The sequence below is a fragment of the Artibeus jamaicensis genome, unplaced genomic scaffold (assembly GCF_021234435.1).
Source record: "Artibeus jamaicensis isolate MK-2021 breed Jamaican fruit bat unplaced genomic scaffold, CSHL_Jam_final scaffold_916, whole genome shotgun sequence".
In the NCBI taxonomy this organism is placed as follows: Eukaryota; Metazoa; Chordata; class Mammalia; order Chiroptera; family Phyllostomidae; genus Artibeus; species Artibeus jamaicensis.
In genome coordinates, this window is record NW_026522059.1 from 20,566,473 (window position 1) to 20,586,660 (window position 20,188).

Below are 20,188 nucleotides of genomic sequence, written 5' to 3' on the forward strand. Positions count from 1 at the left end.
CCCTACCCCGAATGTTCTCTTGTAAGTGCCACCTCCTGGGCGGGTGGTGTCCCTACAGAGGGGGCTTTGGTTTCTGGTCTCAGAGGTGTAAGACCTGATCCTGGCTTTCCCGGATTCAAGTAAAAGAAAAGATTTTGTGGCCTTTTAATCTTGTAATATGTGGGAATTCACGAAATCCCTTATTTTCTTTAAGTAGTATTCTTGACCTTTGTGCTTAGTTAGCTGGGTCTGCTGGCCAGATTCTGCCTGGTTTAAACTTTTAACAGAAAAAATCTCAGTTTTTTTGCTAGCATGGGAAATTTAAATTGATTTTGGAAGAATTGGTTTTGTGTCTTTTTTTTCACCCCAAAACATGGTATGTCCTGTTTATTTACATCTTCTTTTATGTCCTTCAGTAAGATTTCTAGCTCTCCCTTATGCTCATTTCATTAAATTTATCCTTAAGTATTTTATAATTTCCTCGTCTGTTAGTAGAATACAGTTTTTCTGTATTTTCTAAGTGCTTATTATTATAAACAGCCACCTTATTTCATAATTCAGTATTTTTTTTACCTATTTAGGTTTTCAGAATACACAATTATATCATCAATAAAAGGAAACTGTTTTATCTCTCATTTTCCAGTGTTTATGAAAATGGAAATAACAGTCCCTGCCATTTCATTTTTATCTTATTGCTGTTACTAGATAGAATGTTGAGACGGTGCCAAATAATAATGGGGTTGCACATACCCCTGTTCAGTACGTGGTTTTAATTGCAATGAATTTCAGATTTACTTAGGAAAATACTTACTGTGGGTTTTGATAAAAAGCTTTTAATTGTTTTAATGTTTCCTCCATTTTCATTTAATATGTTGTATTAGGAATGGCTGCTAAATTTTATCACACGCCTTCCCAGCACTCACCTGTTGTTAGTGATCATGTGCTTTTCAGTTTACCAGGGTAGTGATTTAGAGTGATAACACTGTTATATTCCTTAATTTCCTAGATAAGCCTTTATTGATAAGAGTGTATTATTATTTGGATACATTGTTAGAGTCTATTACCTGACATGTTACTTAAGAATATATGTATTTATTTTCACAAGTTATGGTAGTTTTTAATTTTGTTTTGTTTTTGATATCTGTTTTGCTGGCTTCCTTAAATGAGCTGGAGCGCTTTCTAGCACTGGAATAGTGTAAACCTGAAAAGATATGTTTTTTTATATTGAAAAGATTATTTTGGACCTCTTGTATGTCCTGTTGCCCTTTTCTGTGGCAGTCGTCCCATTGCCCACCCAACTTAACCTATGATTACTGGTTTAGTGATATTGTTTCTTAGGTGACTTTTTTTTGCTAGGGAAAACCATCCGTTTCCTCTTAGTTTTCAAATTTGTTCCTGTAAAGTTGCATGTATTATGCTCTTAGGATTGCCTCCTCCCAGTCCCTCTATTTTTTCTTAATCAAACTTTAGAAGGTATTATTGTTATTATTTGATTTTTAAAGAACCACATTTGGGACTGTTTTAGTTTTCTGTTTAATTCAGTTTATCTTTGTTTTTTAAACTGTAATGCATGCACATCAGAATCACTGGGAGTAACCGATCAAAACAAAAGCTAATTTCGGGTTATTGTTTCCGTAGGTTTTGGTTCAGTTCGTCAGGGTTGGTCATGGTCTGGGAGTGTGCATTTTATCAAGCACTTCTGATGGTTTTGCTTGCATTTTAGTAGTCAAGTTTTAAGAAACTTGCACCTGTGATACAGAAGAATACCACACTTATTTCTTATTATTTTTCTGATCAGCAGCAACAAAGGATATCTACCTGCTCTTTGAAGTTCTGCGTAGGGGACAAGTGGAGAGTATTGAATGTTGAACTATATATACACTGGCTTTTTTTAATAGCAAAAGCAGTTCTAACATCCATTTTATTGTCTGATTTTTTGTTTTGTTTTGTTTTTGAGTCAAAGACATACATGCTCAAATCCCAAAGAGGCCCTTTTCTGTGGCTGGTGTACAAATGCCTGCCTGTGAAATCTAGGCAAAACGTTATTGTGGTTAAAGTGGTGGCTATAAGGGCCCAGGAAAGGAAGTTCACAGATTGTTTGGATTTTGTCAGGAGCCAGCAGGTGGCGGCATTTCAACGCAGATTTATAGAGGCATTTTACTTCCAAGTCAGTTAAATTTGCGGATTTACAATTTTAGAGAAATATCAGTTGGGAGGGAGTATACTGAAGAAGTAGGAAATGTCCAGGGAAGCAAAAAACAAGTATGTTTAAAATTTAGTTTTTATCATTTTATTATGGTATTACAGCTTATTTTAAAGTAATCTGTTCATTTTCTTAATGTTTAGGAAGGTAAGTCTGTCATGTTTTTTCCCACTAACCTGAAAAACTAGTTTATACTACTAAGACCAGTGTCATCCTGTGGTGTGCCTTTAAATTCCACGGGAAGATCCAGGGAGAGTCACTGGGGTCCCTTCGTAAGCATGCACTTCTGAGGCTGTGTCTTGGAGTGACAGGTCACAGCCACTTGTTAGTCCAGCTCAAATGTTTACCAGTATCACTGTATTCGTTTCCAGACCTGAATCTCAGCATATTTTCTGTGGTTGAGTTTATTAATATGGAGCCATTTATTTTCCTAGTTAAAGAAAAAATAAAAGGAGGAGTAAGTTCTTGGAACTGTCTGCTTAATGCATTCTTGAAAGTTTTATGTTACATAGAGACATTACTCAGATGGTAATTAATTAAAAACACCTTTTCTTTAAAGCTTTAGCAAAAAAAAAGGAAAAAGGGAGATATTTTTAAAGTTAAAAGTTATTAGTGATGAAAGCCTTTCCCCAGAAAAAGATCACTTCCTTTTAAAAGGGCAACATTTTAAATGTCAGTGTCTAGTGATACTAGTAAATAGTGTTCTTATTTAATTTTAGTTGATCATTCTTTTAAACTTAAATAATACTTTAAGATTTACAGAAGAAAATATTTTATTGCATATAGTCCATTCAAAAATTAAAATCTATCTTTGGAGAAATAGATTTCTCAGATAGAAAGGATTACTGAGCAATCTTTTCTATAAATGTTGGAAAATGTTTTGTAAGTTCAGAACCCCCTAAACTCCTGTTTAGAGATTGTTTTCATAAATATGTACAGTTTATGCATTAACACTTTTTGTTTATACTGTTTATATATAATGTGTAGACAATTTTTATTATGTTGTATCGACTTAGAAATCTAGTTAATACTGTAGTATATTAGCGTGGAGAAAAACTGAATACAGTAGCTGTATTCAGGGTGAGGGATTTTGGAGGGGAGTGTTCTGGAAATGGCAGTGAGGCCTGAGGTGTCATTTGTTTAGTGGGGAGGAAGTGGCGCCAGACAGTGCAGAGCACAGGAAGGACTTCAGCCTTTGGAGTGCGGTAGGTCAGGATTTAAATGCGGGCCTGTCATTTCTAGGAGTAGAGTCCCCAGGCATCTTATTTAATCTTTTCTAAACCAAGCTCTTTGTCTTCTTAAAATGGGGGGGTAATAATTTCAACTTCATACGGTTTGGTAATAATTAAATATGATGGTAAAAAGTTAAAGCACTTTCTATTTAATACCATGCTTTTGCATTGTAGTCATTCAGTAAGTGTTTCATTTATCAGTGAAATTTTAATGCTTTTGCAATTCAGCCGTGAAATGTTACCTCCGGATGATTTTCAACAACCTTGAACATAGTTACATGAACATTTTTTTGTCTAGAAGAAAATCAGCAGGTGGTACCAGGACTTTATAGATGCCAATTACATAAAGTGTTATTATGAGAACTCTCAGTAAAATTGTCAGTGGTGGCTATTAAAAAATAATTCAATACTCTTAAGTTTCACAGAAGAGAATATTTTATTGTGTACAGTCCACTTAAAAATTAAGATGTACCCTTTGAGAAATAGATTTTAAAAATCAGGAATATTCAGGTTGCTTTCACTTAAACCATCATTTGACTTAAGGGATATACTTTATGTTTTCTTTTGTATTTTAATTTTATTAATTTGACTTCACATTTACATGCCTGAGTATCTTAATCATTCTGTTGGACATTGGACTATTTATCTGGTAGACTTCTAACAATCTTTGTCCTGTGTACCCTTGTATTTAAAACAAAAATAACCTTTCTAGTTATGTATAAAATGAAGAATAGTGGCATAACAATTCGGCCCTGCGTTCTTCCAGGTAAGTGTTCCCTAGGTTAGGTGCTGTGAAGGGCATGTGGAGGTCACTACAAAGCTTTATTTTAACCAACTGCTTTGAGGAAAAGTCCCATTTTACTTATTACTATCTTTAAATTATGTATATGACACATAAATTGCTCAGTGGAAAAAATAGTCAAGTGATGTTATTTGAAGCAAACAGGAAAAATTCTCCCGTAACCAATTATTCCTTAACACCAGTTTCCATCCAGTCTTAATTTTTTCTTCTACTGGTAAACACTGTTAATAGACCGGCACCTTACCCTGTGCTGTCAAAGCACAGCATTAGTTTATTTTAACACATTCGGATTTGCACTGTACATATCCCGCATCTGTTTCCTTCAGTTATGATCTCGGAGACCTTTGTGTGTCAGTGTGTAAATCCACGTGGATAGACTTAACTCTCATTTGGATTGATTATTTTTTGCCTGGAAGGAGAATGCACACTCAGGGGAACCACAGAGGGTCTCAGTAAGAGGATGTTAGAAAGGACATATAAGACTGGGCTTTAAAATTTTTTTTTACTTGATATTAAGAGTGAGAGAAGAAAGGGGTGAGGGACAGAGAGGGCTTGGAGAGAGAGAGAGAGATTTTCTTGCTGTTTCCCTTATCTATGCATTTACTGGTTGATTCTCGGATGTGCCCTGACCAGGGATGGAACTCGCAACCTTAGCAAATAGGGATGACGTTCCAACCAATTGAGTTACTCAGCCAGGGCTAGGTTGGGCTTGTATTAGGTGATTTGAGGTGAGCATTGGTCATTCTAAAAACTTTATGCCACCTCAGAAAACTAAAAATGAAACTGCCTTTTGACTGGGCAATTCCACTGCTGGGATTATACCCTTAAAAATATGAAACACCAATCCAAAAGAACGTATGCACCCCAATGTTCATAACAGCACAATTTATAATAGCCAAGTATGAGAAGCAACCTAAGTGCCCATCAGTAAATAAATGGATAAAAAATCTATGGTACATTTACACAATGGAATTCTATGCAGCAGAAAGAAAGAAGGAGCTCTTTCCTTTGCGACAGCATGGATGGAACTGGAGAGCATTATGCTGAGTGAAATAAGCCAGGTGGTGAGGAACAAATACCATATGATCTCACCTTTAACTGGAACCTAATCAACGAAACAGACAAGCAAGCAAAATATAACCAGAGACATTGAAATTAAGAACAAACTGACAGTAACCAGAGGGGAGGTGGGAGGGGATAAGGGAGGGAAGCCGGGAAGGGTTTTCAGGAACAAGTATAAAGGACACGTGGACAAAACCAAGGTGGGGTGGGAGCAGGGGAGGGAGGTGGGGATGGCTGGAGGGGGGACTGGTGGTGGGTAAATGCAGACAACTACTTGAACAACAATCAAATAATTTTTAAAAATTAAAATAAAAAAACCCGAAAACTTTATGCCAGCTGTGTTTGTCATCGAATTATTTAATTCATCGTTATGTAAATCACTAAAATGAATACAGAAAGAAGGTGCTGTTTCAAAAAGGGTAAATTGTATGCTTTGGAAACAATAGGTAACTAAAAACTTGAGGCCAGTGAGGATATTGAATGTATTTTACTTAAATCTTACTGATAATTATACTGACCTAAACTGTTCTAGGAGCAGGGAATGAAATGTATGAATCAAGTATCATTTTTGTCCTGTAGGAAACTGTTAACGGAAAACTAAAACAACAAAAATTATGGAACACAATGTATGAGGAAGTTTATTTCCTGAAATGTATGCCTTTTACTATATTTTCTTGTAAAACATTTTAATGATGCAGTCCGTCTTATAATAGGTTTAAATTATGAGGACATGGACACAATAAAAATGTGTTCACAGAAGCCTAAGTTAATAGTCTAAATGTGGTGTTTTCATACTACAGGTTGTCTGTGTAGGCATTTAGAACATGATATATTTCTAATTAAAATGCTGATTATTAACTCGAAACTTAAGAGTAAAGACTAGATACTATACTGTATGAGTTACCTATTTCTGTGCACCAACTTTCTTCAAAATGTAGCGGCTTATCAGTGATCACATCATTAGGTATATATAAATGTTGAATAATTTTGCTGTATACCTGCAATTAATATAATATTGTACATTAACTATATTTTAATAAAAAAGCTCAGTGACTTGGAACAATAAACATTTGTCATCTCAGTTTCTGTGGGTCAGAAATTAGAGTGGCTTAGCTGGTTCCTTCTCAGGCTTTCTCAAGGAATTGTAGTCAAGAAAGATGTCAGCTGCAGTGAAAGCTTAACTAGGGCTGAAGGATACAGTCCCAAGAGGATTCGCTCACAGGATGCTGGTTATTGTCAAGGGCCCTCACTTCTTCCCTCTGTGGGTCTACCGCGTGCTGTCCAAGAGGGGAAGCAAAATAGATGAAGTCGTTTATGGCCCAGTCTGAGAAGTCACATAACCATTACTTCTGCCATTTTTTATTAGAAGTGTGTCCGAGGTACAGCTCCTACTTTGGGGGTGGGGAGGAGCGGGAATTAGATAGCTTCTCTTGAAGAGGAGAGTAACCACTACACTGCAGATATTCTGTGTGTGTATGGACCAAGGAGACAGGGATTCGTTTGTAATATTTGGCTTCTTTTCAGGACACTGCCTTAGGAAAACCACGAGAGGTATTTCGACTGCCGACGGATGTGACAGCGTATGACAATCGGCTTTGTGCATCTGTCCATTTCACATCTTCTACTTGGGTTACCTTGTCTGACGGAACTGGAAGGTTGTACCTCATTGAAACAGGTGAACGTGGAAATAGTGCTTCTGAAAAATGGGAGGTGAGATATTTGAGATTTTTTTTATTTGTACGTTTATGCAAAAGCTGGAAAGTGTACATCAAGTAAGGACATTAATGATTTTGAAATAACACTTTTTAGGGACAGTTTATGTGTGACCTTTTGGTTTTGATTACATATAATGTTTTGAATATCTCTTTAATTAAATTCTAAAATATATGTCTTTTACAAAACTGATATGTTAACCATTCCTGATTTGACCTGGGGTCAATTCAGTTGTCAAAAATTGCTTTCATTGTTCAGTGAATGTTTATTGAGTGTTTTATAGATGTAAAGCAGTACACTGAACACTGAGATTGCCTTCTTCTTGAAGAAGAGTTGGCCAGAAAATTACATTGGCATATCATTTCTCCTCTGGATTTATTTTCTAATGCCTTTGACTCTTACTCTGTAAACTTTTAGAAAACACAAAAAGACAAACCAAAAATTAAAAAAGGATAAAAATAAAAGTAATAGGAAAAATAACATATTCATACATGCATTGTATCCAGAACTAAGAGGAAGAAAGCAGAGATAGGTCAGACATGAGATGGGAAGAGATGGCGGAATGAGCAGTAGTAACCTGCTCACCTCCTTTCCTTTTGCAGAGAGCACTGTTTTCACTTCATAATTCATTTCTAGGAGATCGCTTTTAGTTCTCTTTCTCCTTTAGATGCTGTGTGAATATCTGTTGTTTTCTTTGTTTTTAAACCAAGAGTACTGAATCCGTTTTCTCTGTTAAACAAAAAAGTTCTTCAAGGAATTGTATTTAAATGTGCCGTCTTTAAAGGCTTTTTAAAAAATGTGTAGTCCTTGTGTTAAATAGTATCCAGAGTAATTGTTGGATTGTCAAAATTCTGTGTATTCCCTCTGCTTTGTGCATTCATGCAATACATACATTTTTGTGTGTGTCCTCTTTTCCCCCCTAGATTATGTTTAATGAAGAGCTAGGGAATCCTTTCATTATAATTCATAGTATCTCATTGCTGAAAGCTGAAGAACATTCAATAGCTACCCTACTTCTTCGAGTAGAGAAAGAAGAATTAGATATGAAAGGAAGTGGTTTCGTTGTTTCCTTGGAGTGGGTCACTATCAGTAAGAAAAATAAAGGTAAGCATAACATACTCTGAATCCCTCTGTAGTGGTTACTATAACTTAATAGGTTTGAAGCACAAAGCTGTTCCTATAAATGGTGTTTGCTTTTTCTTGGGTGTTGGGCTGTGATTCTAGTACCTGCCATCCAGTGGGATGAACATCTATAGATGATTTCTCCTGAGGTTTGGATTATAAAAAAATTAATAATGTGCTTCCCCAGTCAGTTATACCATTTTGTATAAAGGGAGATATTACATAATTTTAAAAGAACTAAAATTTTTAATATATACAAGAATATATATATGTATTTGTACACATATGTATACACAAGAGTTCATATGTATAGGGTGGGGCAAAAGTCAATTTACAGTTGTTTGTGTGGAAAAGAATACAACAATTAATAAGTTACACCAGAATAAACTGTTTCACACACTCAGAACTATAAACTGACATTTGTCCCACCCTTAATATAAAGCTAATTGTAATTTAATTATAGTTCACAGTGTAATTAAAATATAAATGAAATATAATTGCCTAGATGGAAATGAATGCCTTTATTTCATTAAATCACAACTGTGATGTATCTTCAATCTGATTGAAGTTTGCCATTTGTTTTTACCCTCAGGAAAATTCTTAGTTTTTCTTATCCAAAGTACTTCCATATGTAGGGAAGTCCTGACGTTCAGTCTGTTTGAAACTGTTGGTCAGACTTCTGAGTTGGACTTTAAAAAATTAATTAGGGTTTCTTTAGTTTCATGGCCTTGCTGGTTGCCGGTACGCAGCTCCTCCTGACTCATCAGGTGGTTTTGTACTGTGGCTGAGCACCAAGGGGTCCTGTTTCCATGACTAGTTATTTTCCTCAGTAGTTTTTATTAACCTACTCACTCAACTTATCAGCCTTAAATTTTCACTGGTCTCTCCCTGGCTGCTGTGACCTAGTGGACTGAGTGCTGGCCTGTCAAGCAGAGGGTCGCTCATCCAGTTCCCAGTCAGGGCACATGCGGGCCACGTCCCCAGTCTGGGCCTGTGAGAGGCAATGACACACTGATGTTTCTTTCCCTGTCTTGCTCCTTCCCTCCCCCTCTATAAATGAATGAACAAATAAATAAATAAAATCTTTATAAAAAGATTTTAGAAAAATACAATTTCTTGTCTTTAAAAGGAAAATTATCACTGATCTCTATGGAAAAGGATTTCTTCGCCATAGGTGCTAGATCACAATCTGATAAAGGCTATTAGCATTTTTTTCTAAGAGATCTTCTTTATTTTAGAATGAACTATATGAATATATGAATATATATGCATATATACACATAGGTACATGTGTATGTGTGTATACACACATGTATGTGAATATAATCAGGATAGTTTATAAATAAGCTGAATACATTTCCTAGATTTTTTCTTTGAAATATTTGATACAATTTGCTTGTTTTTCTAGCCAGTATTATAGTTTTATCTCGAGGAACCCGTATTTTAAAACTTTGGATTAGGGTCGGAGAACTTGTTCTGTAAAAGGCTGCATGGGAACCATATGACCTACGTCACAGGGTGCCGCAGCAGCCAGACAGTACGTGAATGAGGGCAGCTGCACTCCGCTGATTCTTTATTTATGGACACTGACATTTGGACTTTATGTAATCTTTACATGTATTTAAGTATTGTTTTGATTTTTTTAACCATTTAAGAATTTTAAATTTATTTTTAAACACATAGTGTGTAGTGTGCAGATCCCTGCTTTAGATAATAAAAGGTTTATCTTTTTAAAGTAAATTCCGAGTATCTTATAGGTGAAGTCGTCCTGCCTGTCCCTTCTTTTCTCCAAGACACTTGGTTCTGTGACCGCATTGGCTCAGTCCGCAGGAACTCTCATCAGAGTGCCTCGGAACAGGGGCCCTCCAGCCCACCCCTGCCACCTCTGTTCCCTGCACCTGCCTCCCCGCCTCAGCCGGACAGACAGGTGCAGGCTCACCTTTCTTGTTTCTCCCCCAAACCCATTTTAGTTGTGATTGCTGCAGAAACATGCTTTCTGTGGTCCACTTTCTCTATTTTTTTTTAATGCTTTATTCCCTTTTTCCTCCTGTCACTAATACAATTGTTCTATTTTCATTTTATTGTTACATGAAGATTACAGAGCAGTGTTCTTCTAAACTGTTGAGTAGAACATTTTATAAATTGTATTTGTGGTCCAGTTTTAAAATGGGGGCATACAATATCCCCATTACACATTAAGTATATTAAAGTTTCTAAAAATTTTGAGTAAAAAAGAAAATTTAATTTTAATCCAGACTGTCCCAACTTATTTAACCATGGAGCTCACGTGAAGCTGACCTATTATTCTCTGCCCCAAATGTGTTGGGAAAAGTCACCCTATAAGATACAGTGTCTGAGTTCAAGTCTTTAGAGGCAGGTAAGACTCTTTGCCCTGCATATACCTGTGTAGGAAGAATAGTTTTTAGTTCATTTATGAAATGAAAAGTCTGTTCTTAAATATGTATGAAATAAATATGTGAATGTAGGGGAAGATTTAGAAAAAACAATTGATCTTTTTAGAATAGATTCTATTATGTATAACTGAGATGGCACTGAATTATGATTTTTGACTGCTCAAGGTGAAGCTTACAGCTAGAACCCAGTATAATAGAGTAACAATATAAGTAAAGGTATGGACTCAGCTGAAATATGAGTACTTTTTAAAGCAGGAAAGAATGTATTTTCATAAGAGAATAAATTCAGTTAATTTACTAGATACTTTTAGGATACAGTTATTTATATCTTAATTTTTTAATATTGATTTTAGAGAGAGAAAGGAAGGGGAAGAGGGATGAGGGGAATGGGGAGAGACAGACAGACAGACACACTGATTTGTTGTTCCACTTATGCATGCATTCATTGGTTGCTTCTTGTATGAGCCCTGACAGGAGATTGAACCTGCAACCTTGGCCTGTCTGGATGTTACTCTGATCAATTGAGCTAGCTGGCCAGAGCTGTATCTTAAACATTCTAAGTACAGTTAATTATGTTTGATTATAGTAGGCATATAGATCTATATCTGGGTGTATATAAAAATCATTTCTGTCTTAAGCATATTTCATTTTAATAAAACCCCTTATCAGTAGCTAGAATGGGCAGAAAAATAGTCTGTACCTCATTTTTCCCCTTTTCCTCTATTGGTGGCTCTTTTCAGAAGATACCTGTCATATACTTGCTGCGAAAGTAGACAGACTGTAGTCAAGGAAAAGATAGATCCTTCAAAGGCTGCTAAGTCAGGTGAAGTCAGTCACCTCTGTGACACAGAGACTGCCATCCTGTAGAAGTATCTGCAAGATGAGCGTGTTTTACATGTGTGCCATTCAGCACGATAGCAGTCAGCCTTGGCGGCTGTTGAGCCCTTGAAATGTGGCTGGGGTAATTAAGGAAGTGAATTTCTAGTTTTACTTAGTTTTAATTAAATAGCAACCTGTGACCACTGGTTACCACATTGGATGACACAATCTAGAACAATTTTTATTGGGTACAGTATTTTAAAATAGGGGTTTATTTACAGGATATTAGGTGGTTGGGTTTTTTTATGCTTTTAATCTGTAAAGATATTCAACAATATTCCTTTTAATAGTACATTAAAGATATTTCATTTTAATTGGAATTAATATACAGATATTCTCAGAATATTTCAGTAATGTGTTTTTATAATTTATGTTCAAAAATAATATTCTTCCAGATGATAAAAAATATGAAATCATTAAGCGTGATATTCTCCGTGGAAAGTCAGTGCCAAATTATGCTGCTATTGAGCCTGATGGGAATGGTCTGATGATTGTTTCCTACAAATCCTTCACATCCATTCCAGTTGGGCACGACGTGGAAGAGAATAAGGACGAAGACATGTCAGATAAAACCAAAGGTATTTATATGCATACCTACGTAACTCTGGTTTGTCTGCCTAATTATGTTATGGATTTTACCAGGTCAAGATAAATCCTTAAGTATTATTTTTAAAATATATTTCCCAGAATAAACTTTGAAAATATACCACCTAATAGTGGAAACTAGTTTAATTTAATAATTTTATAATTACCAAAATGTTTACCCACATACACACACACACACCAGCTTATCTGATTAGGTGTTTAAGAAATACTGAATTTTTCAGACTGTAAGATGCACCAGACCATAAGATGCACCTAGGTTTTAGAGGAGGAAAATAGGAAAAAAATTTAAGCAAAAAATGTGGTAAAATATTTAATAACATAAATAACATAGGCTGTCGTCCCCCCTCCCACTGTGAGCCAGGTAAGGTACATCCGGACTATAAGACACACTCCCTTTCATCTCAAATTGGGGGAAGGGGGTGCATCTTATAGTCCAAAAAATATGGTACTTGGCAAAAGGGTAGATAATGACAGTTTGCTGTCGGCATTTGAGAAGCTGGAATATTGGTGTTATAGGTGTTAACCTTTAAAATAAGCTCAACTCTGTTCATTTGAAGTGTATGCTAATGCACATGTTTCTATCTTTCCAAAGAACGTTCCTTGAGGGCATAATCACTGCTTGTTTTCTGTGTAGACTGAGTGACTGAGTGAAGACTTGTAGTGATTTCAGAACAAAAAGAGTAATGAGGTCTTTCAGAAGAAATTCACATTTATATGCAAAGAATGCATATTCTTTTTAAAAAGTCAAGAGCTGTGTATATATATCAATATAGATAGTCTGTCTTTAATTATTACTGTTCATATTTCTGAAGTTTATAGCCAGAGAATAGTGTGTATATATCTGTAAATGTATATATGTGTTTTTTACCCTCATCCAAGGATTTTTTTTTTTCATTGCCTTTAGAGAGAGGGGAAGGGAGAGAGAGAAACATTGGCACAAGAGAAGCATTGACTGGTTGCTTCCTGTATGTGCCTGGACCAGGCATCAAACCCGACCAGTGTTCAGACTGGAGCCTAGGTGTGGGCCCTGACCGGAAATTGAACTGGCAACCCCTTGGTTACGGGGTGATGCTCCAACCGACTGAGCCACTCCAGCCAGGGCAAGAATTGCACATTCTTTAACAGAGATTTCACAATATTGAACAATTGCACATGTTAGTCTTTGAATCTGCCTTTTTTTGTTACTTATTTAAATAAAAATTAGTTTCTCTATTTTTATATATTTATGTTTCTAAAAATGAATTTTTGAAAACTATTTGAAAAAATATTTTCCCCAGGCTTAGAAATACCACCTCAGAACACAACAGCTGTGCTTGGTGGCCATTTATTTAGCCTCTTAACAACTTGGTTTTCTCAATGTGCTGTTTTTTGTTACATTACTTGTAAGAGCCCTTTTGGAATAAATTCTTCGATTCTGTCTTAATTGTAATGTTAAACTCTCCTAGAACTTAGCCAGAGCAGCTATTCATATTTCTAGATCACATGGCATTTAGAACTTAACTCCTAGATGAGCAGTTGAGAAGGAAGAAAATAATGCCTTAATCCTTGGAACATCTTGCCTAGAAGCTAGGCCCATGTAGTTCCAAGGCAGAGTGCAGGTAGGTGGGACAGGTGTTTAAATCCCTGTCAGGTCAGGTGTTGTTTTTCTTCATGACAGTTCACATTGTATTTTGAATTCTTCCTGAGTTTATGATTTCTCTTCTTCCTTTTTAATGTAAACCCCAAATCCCTTCCATTTTTCTGTTTTCCTTCTAATAAACAGTCCAAACTTAATTTCTTGTACCCAATTTCTAGTGGGAAATTTATTCTGTGTTTATGTTAGCACAGAATTTTCACAATGATAAAAGAAAAATGTAATTTAAAAAACTTATGAGTGGCTTGTTAATTGCAGCTTTTCTTTTAAACAGTTTTCTAATATATATACTGGTCTCATTTCTGTAAACCTCAAGAAGACATTGTCTGTTGCCTGTTTACTATTGTTACAGTTACATAAATAAAAGTCTTTTCTTCAAAAGCTCTAAAACATGATCTCTAAAAACATACAAAGGCAGTCAGAGCAACCAACAATTGAGGGAAGTATTTAGGTGTTTGTATACATTTAATGGAGAGAGAATTTAAGAATTCAGACTTTCCCTTTAGTCTACGTCCATGTTTTTAAATTTATACTAAAAGCTCATGGGATTTTGCAGATTCCTCCCATCTCATATCTGGCAGGCGTTACCCATTAAGTATTATTATGTAAACGTTGCCGTGTTAACTTTTGCAGTAGACAGAAATATGAATGAAAAAATTACTTGCCTTAAGGAACTTATAGTTATTAACCTTTCAAGCTATATATTTTTTTCAGTGAGTTCATATTAAAAGTTCTAAAGGCAGAAGAGAGAAGATCTAAGAGGCTACTTAAAGAAATATGATGCAGATTAAAAATTACCCCAAAGTAACAATTTTATCCTGAAAATTCATGTATATTTTATGTTTATTTCTTTGATATCATGTTTGTTAAAATTTTTAACATAAAAACAACCCTTTAAAAGATACACCACACTTACGCTATGTCTCTAAGCATATCTAGTACCAACATTTTTTATATAAAACAGCACAAAAACACAAGAAAAATATATGTTAACTTACGTAATGGCAACTGTCCTAGAGGTATTTAATGCTCCGTCACCTTGTCATGCAGATTAGGAAAATGAGGCTCAGGGATAAAACCGCATACCAAAATTGATAAATGGGTTTTGACCCAGAACTAGTCAGCTCTGGAGTGCTGGTTCCTACCACTATGTACTGTTTCTTCCTGGTGCACGGGTGGACAGATTAATGCTTATAGATGCCACTGGGCAAATATGTGTTCACTTTACATTTCTGCCCTCCTTTCTTAGTTCCATGGTTATAGTCTAATGGGTCTGAAGGTGATTCTTCAGTTGCTGGCTGTTTAGGAGGTGGGCCGAGGAGGCAGGAGGAGGTGGGAAGAGGATTCTTTACTGGGAACTTAGACAAAGTATGCTGACAGCCTTTGAATTTCCTAAGAAGTTGGGTTCGTGCAACAAAGTCGTGGGGTAGAATAGCCAGTACTTTGATAAGGAAAATAAATCTTTCATTTTTGCATGGATGTATGTCCCATCAAATAATAGCGGTCTCCTGTATCACAGTTGCCTTGCTTCTAACACAGGTAAAGCAAGGTGGCGGTGAAAGTTTCCGAACTGGTTTTGTCGGAACTCTCTTTGGAGCTGGGAAGCCACTGTGTGTGCGTGTACAGGGAAGAGCGAGAAGGAGAGAAACAGAGGCACTCGGGGGCAGGGAGAGAAGGAATGGGGGTAAAGGATTGCTCTCATTAGTATTTTATGAATACTTAGGTAAGCCTAGAAGAGGAATATGCCAGGTGCAAGTGCTATAACTCTTGGAGTGAAAATTCCCGAAAGAGATCTGTGTGTGTGTGTTTGTTATAATTACTTTTTGTGAGAAGATCACTAGAAAATATGCCAAGATTCCTTTAGATAGGTATTCTTTCATATCTTCTAATTTCACATGTCTGTTCTCTGACTCTATTACATAATGCATTTTCCCTTTCCTATTAGAGCCTCTGTATTACTGGCAGCAGACTGAAGATGATTTGACAGCCACAGTGCGGCTTCCGGAAGGCAGTGCTAAGGAGGACGTTCAAGTGCAGTTTCTACCTGATCATGTCACCATTGTGCTGAAGGGCCAGAAGCTTCTGGAAGGGAGTCTTTTTTCATCGATCGATCATGAAAGCAGTACATGGATAATTAAAGAGAATAATAGGTATTTTTTATAGTTTTATTTGTATGTAAAAAATTTTATCATTTTACTTGTAGTCTTTCCACGGTAGTTAGCTCAGAGGCGAACACTGTAATTGGTCTGTGTGTATTGCTAATTATTTTTAAGGTGGATTAAAGTTGGAATTATTATGTCAAAGAACACAATTGTAGTTAACATTAAAGATACTGATTATAGTTGTCGCTTGCATTACATTGTAGTGCTTTTTATTACCAGCTCTGGATACAATAATAATCATTAATAGGTGAAAATGGTTATTTTAGTTTGCACTTTTAAAACTTTTTAATAGAGATAATTTTTTCTACAACTTTTTGTTTGTTGATTAGCTCACCATTCTTTAAAATTTAAGATACATAAAAGGGTATACAGTGATAAGTCTCCCCCAACCCAGCCCTTCCAGTATTTTCTTTTTTTAACAAAAAGTTTTCAACACATACTACACACTGTTTTATAGCTTGCTTTTGTTGACTTTAACAATAAATCTTGGAGAGCTTTCTATAAAGGATGCAGAATTTTTTTTTATCCTCTTTCATGGCTTCATAGAATTCTACTCTGTCAACTGCATAGAATCATTTAAATAATCGGCCCTCTGTTGCTGGACATTTACATTGTTTCCATTCTTTAGCTACAGTGATAACTATGTCTGTCTCATCTGTCTATCAATGTCATTTCACATGTGCAGGATGCAGGGGGCATATGTGTAAATATCTACCAGTAGAATGGTTCATACTTTAAAAATTGTGGACAATAAATATTTTCTTATGTAAATTAGCCATAACAATTTTTTTGTGAATTGTGTGTTCAGGATACACACACACAAAATAAATGATAAATTCAACTTCATCAAAACAGAGCTTTTCTGTACATGAAAACAGAGTTTCTTTTCTTGTAAAGACACCATTAGGAGAACAAAGGCAAACCGTGGACTGGGAAATGGTATTCCCAGTACTTATACCAAACGTGTAGGGCCTGTGTTCTTAATATATAAAGAAGCCCTACTACAAATGCACAGTAAAAGACAACCCAGGTTTTAAAATGGTCCAGGGAATTACAGAGACATGTCACAATAGAAGATATGTAAATGCCTAGTAAGCACAATGAAAAATAATCATTATTAGTCATTAGGGAAATACATATTAAAGCCGGATGAGGCACCATTACATGCCAAAAACTAAAGAGGTTGACACTGTCAAACATTGGCAAGGACATGGAGCACTATCAACTTGTTCTTTGCTGGTTGGAGTGGAAATGATACAATGACTTTGACAAATGGTTTAGCAGTTTCTTACCAAGTTAAATATGTAGTTTGTTGCACAGATGTCCTACTCCTAGATATTTACCCAAGACAAATGAAATGCACATTAAAAAGTAAAACTCCTCCTCCCCTCCTCAGATGTGTAGAATTATATTTATACCAACTTTATTTATAAAAGCAAAAAAATGGAAACAGCTCAGTGATTGTGAAAAAATGAATGAATGAGTAAGCACATGTGGTAGTCTATTCATATCACTGAATGCTACCTTGTAATTAAAAAGGAATGAACTACTGATAAACACAACAACATGAATGAATGTCAGAAACATGTAGAGTGAAAGAAGCCAGAGACAAAGGAGTGCACATGTTTGATTCCACATATGCAGAGTTCTAGAACTGGCAGAGCGAATCTGCGGTGATTTTAATCAGAGCAGTGGTCACCTCTGAGATGTCAGAGGATTGCCTGGAAAAGGACCGACAGGGGGGCTTTCTGGATGGCTCAGTATCTTCTATGGGTTATGCAGATGTATGCATTTGTAAAACTCAATTAAAACCTGTGATTTTAGACTACATCATATGTCAGTAAAAGGAGTGTGTTAAAAAAAAGGTAAACAAAGGCCCAGGGTCTTATAAAACTATAATCTTCTGCCCCACTCTCATGCCTCTCTGCAGATCTGTTTTCCCAGGTCCTTCATGCCCCAGTCATTTGGATTCATAAAATTAATTCTTTTTCATTATATATCACATTCCAGTAATGACTGAATTCAGTGATGGATTAATAAGTAGTTTGGGAACTTAATTTAAAAAATGGTCAAAGTTGGTCAGAAGTGGGTGTAAGTTAGATAGTTACACTGTAATATATAATTCTTAACAACTAATATATGACCTGTGTGAGTTTTTGGTGTGAGTCTAAATCCTTTGAGTGGGAAAAATATATAGTTTAATTTTTTTCAGCCTTAAAAGCAGATATCCTGAATTCATTTTTTTAATGGAGAAATTTGATGATTTGGTTACACTTTTTAATATACTATTTCAAAAACTCAGTTATCTGAAAGATTCATTAAAAAATCTTTTGTACTTCCCCATGTTCTATTTAAACACACTTGGTGTGCGAGAGAGAAATTCGAGGGTAGCACTGCCACATGCCAAATGAGCTAGAACATTCTGTGACATGTCAGTCATTTAGCAGTAACTTCACCAGGGGTCTGTGAGGATAGCTGGACACATGCAGACAGTTCCAGCATTTTATACACGACATAGACCAGTGGTTTTTCCATTAAATTTGATGTGCTTGATTATTATGTTACAAAAAGTCATTACAAAGATGTGTAGGTGGGATCATTGGTTTAAAAATACATGATTTTCTGTACTGGAGTAAATTATTCGTATCTCATTTTCAGATAATGTTCCTTCTCTCGGAAGAATAACTAGTCTGCAGTTTATTATGTGTGGGGTTTTATGTTCCTTTTGGCCTGGATGGCAGGATTTGGTAATAGTATTAAAATGTGGAAGGGCAGTTGTGCAAATTTAATGATGGATCAGAATTTTTTAAAACAGATTGTGTGAACTCTTTCTAACTTCCTCAGGTAGCAACCAACTAAGTACAGTACTTATTCATTCTGGTCACTGGATAAAGTTCATTAGGAGTTCTTTACGTACATTTTTGCTGGCAGAAGAGTGTAGTAGTGAAGAGCGTGGACTTGGACCCAGGCTGCTTGACTAGATTGTGACCTTGGCAAGTTCTTAACCTCTCAGTGTTTCTTTTCTCACTTGCATAACGATGTTAATAGTACGTACTTTATTTGGCTGTGGTGAGCAATAAAGGAGTTAAAACAGGTGAAGTGCGTAAGACAGCACCTGGAATATGGTAACCACTAGGTCAATATAAGCTGCTGTTATTATTTTATTATTATCATTATTATTCATCATCATTATCGAAATTAGCTTTCTCTTTACAAAATATAACTAAACCTGGGCATTATTGTTTGTGGTGGTAATTTTTAAAGCTGATGGTAGAAACTCATATTACATAAGATAATTTGTATAGTCTCTTAAAATAAGTAGTTTCAGAAAATTTTAAAGTGCTGTAATTAATTCATGGGGTAGTGATAATAAGAGCCTTGAAAAAGAATAGTTGATAAGGTTGCATGTTCTGTTGGATAATTATGATAATAGTCGTTATTGTGTTCTTGCAGTGGTTGGTTAGCGATTGTGTTCCGGGCGTGGGTCAGTATGGCACGCAGGCACCGGAGTGGCACGTGGAAAAGGCTGCTTTGTTGCGCAACGGCTGCCATCCCTGCTTTTCTCTGTGTTAGAGCGGGGCCGCTTCCCGAGTAGCGCGCTCGGGTTTTCCTTCCTGTGCAGGAGGCACACGGGCGTGTCCTCTGTGCGCGTCTGTCCGGACTCGGCTCTCTTTCCCTGTGCGCCTGCGTCAGGCCTTAGGATCTCTGGATTCCTTCGTAGGCCCTTTATATCGCATTTGGAATTTATGTTTAATGGCTTAAATGTACAGACTTAGATTTTTAAATAGAGACTACATTAGCTTTTTTTCCAATATTACCAAAGTTATTTCTAATGCCTTCATTTCTTTTCATTTCTTTAAAATCTGTATTAAAAAAATTAACATTTGTATTGCTTTAACCTGCCTGACCTTTGGTTAATAATTATTATTATATATATGGCTACGGGTTTGTGAAAATAAAGTTAACTGGCTCCACTCTGACAGAGGTCCCTTCAGCTACAGGCCCTTTCCAGTTAACTGTGTGCGCCCACTCCCACCTTTCCCCCACGAAATGACCTCAGGTGTGCGCTGCTTGTGTTTCTGTTACTTAGGTTTGGTGACAAATGCCACACACTCGCACAACAACGCTACTTTCTGGGTTGTCCTACTCCTTCAAATCACTCATCAGGCCATCTGACATACTGTTCCCAGTGGTACTTTCTTGTTTGTTTATTAAATCTACATTATTTACTCTTGGATTATAGATTTCCCATCATATACACAACTAAAACGAACACAATATTTGGTAAAACAACTTGTGGACACCTGAAAGGTAACTTCTGTGGAAGATTCTTTGGTTTGCTATTGGTTGTATAATTTACATAGTTGCTTAATATTACGTT

General features: G+C 36.0%; 1 protein-coding gene across 1 annotated transcript in view; it reads left to right on the top strand.

Annotated features, from left to right (window-relative positions):
• NUDCD1 (NudC domain containing 1) overlaps positions 1–20,188 on the top strand; it is a 52,698-nt gene that overhangs the window by 13,926 nt on the left and 18,584 nt on the right. The window contains exons 3-6 of the mRNA XM_037166895.2: positions 6,803–6,988; positions 7,915–8,095; positions 11,802–11,984; positions 15,591–15,795. Of these exons, the coding sequence (XP_037022790.2) occupies positions 6,803–6,988; positions 7,915–8,095; positions 11,802–11,984; positions 15,591–15,795 (755 nt within the window). The remainder of the gene's footprint in view (positions 1–6,802; positions 6,989–7,914; positions 8,096–11,801; positions 11,985–15,590; positions 15,796–20,188) is intronic.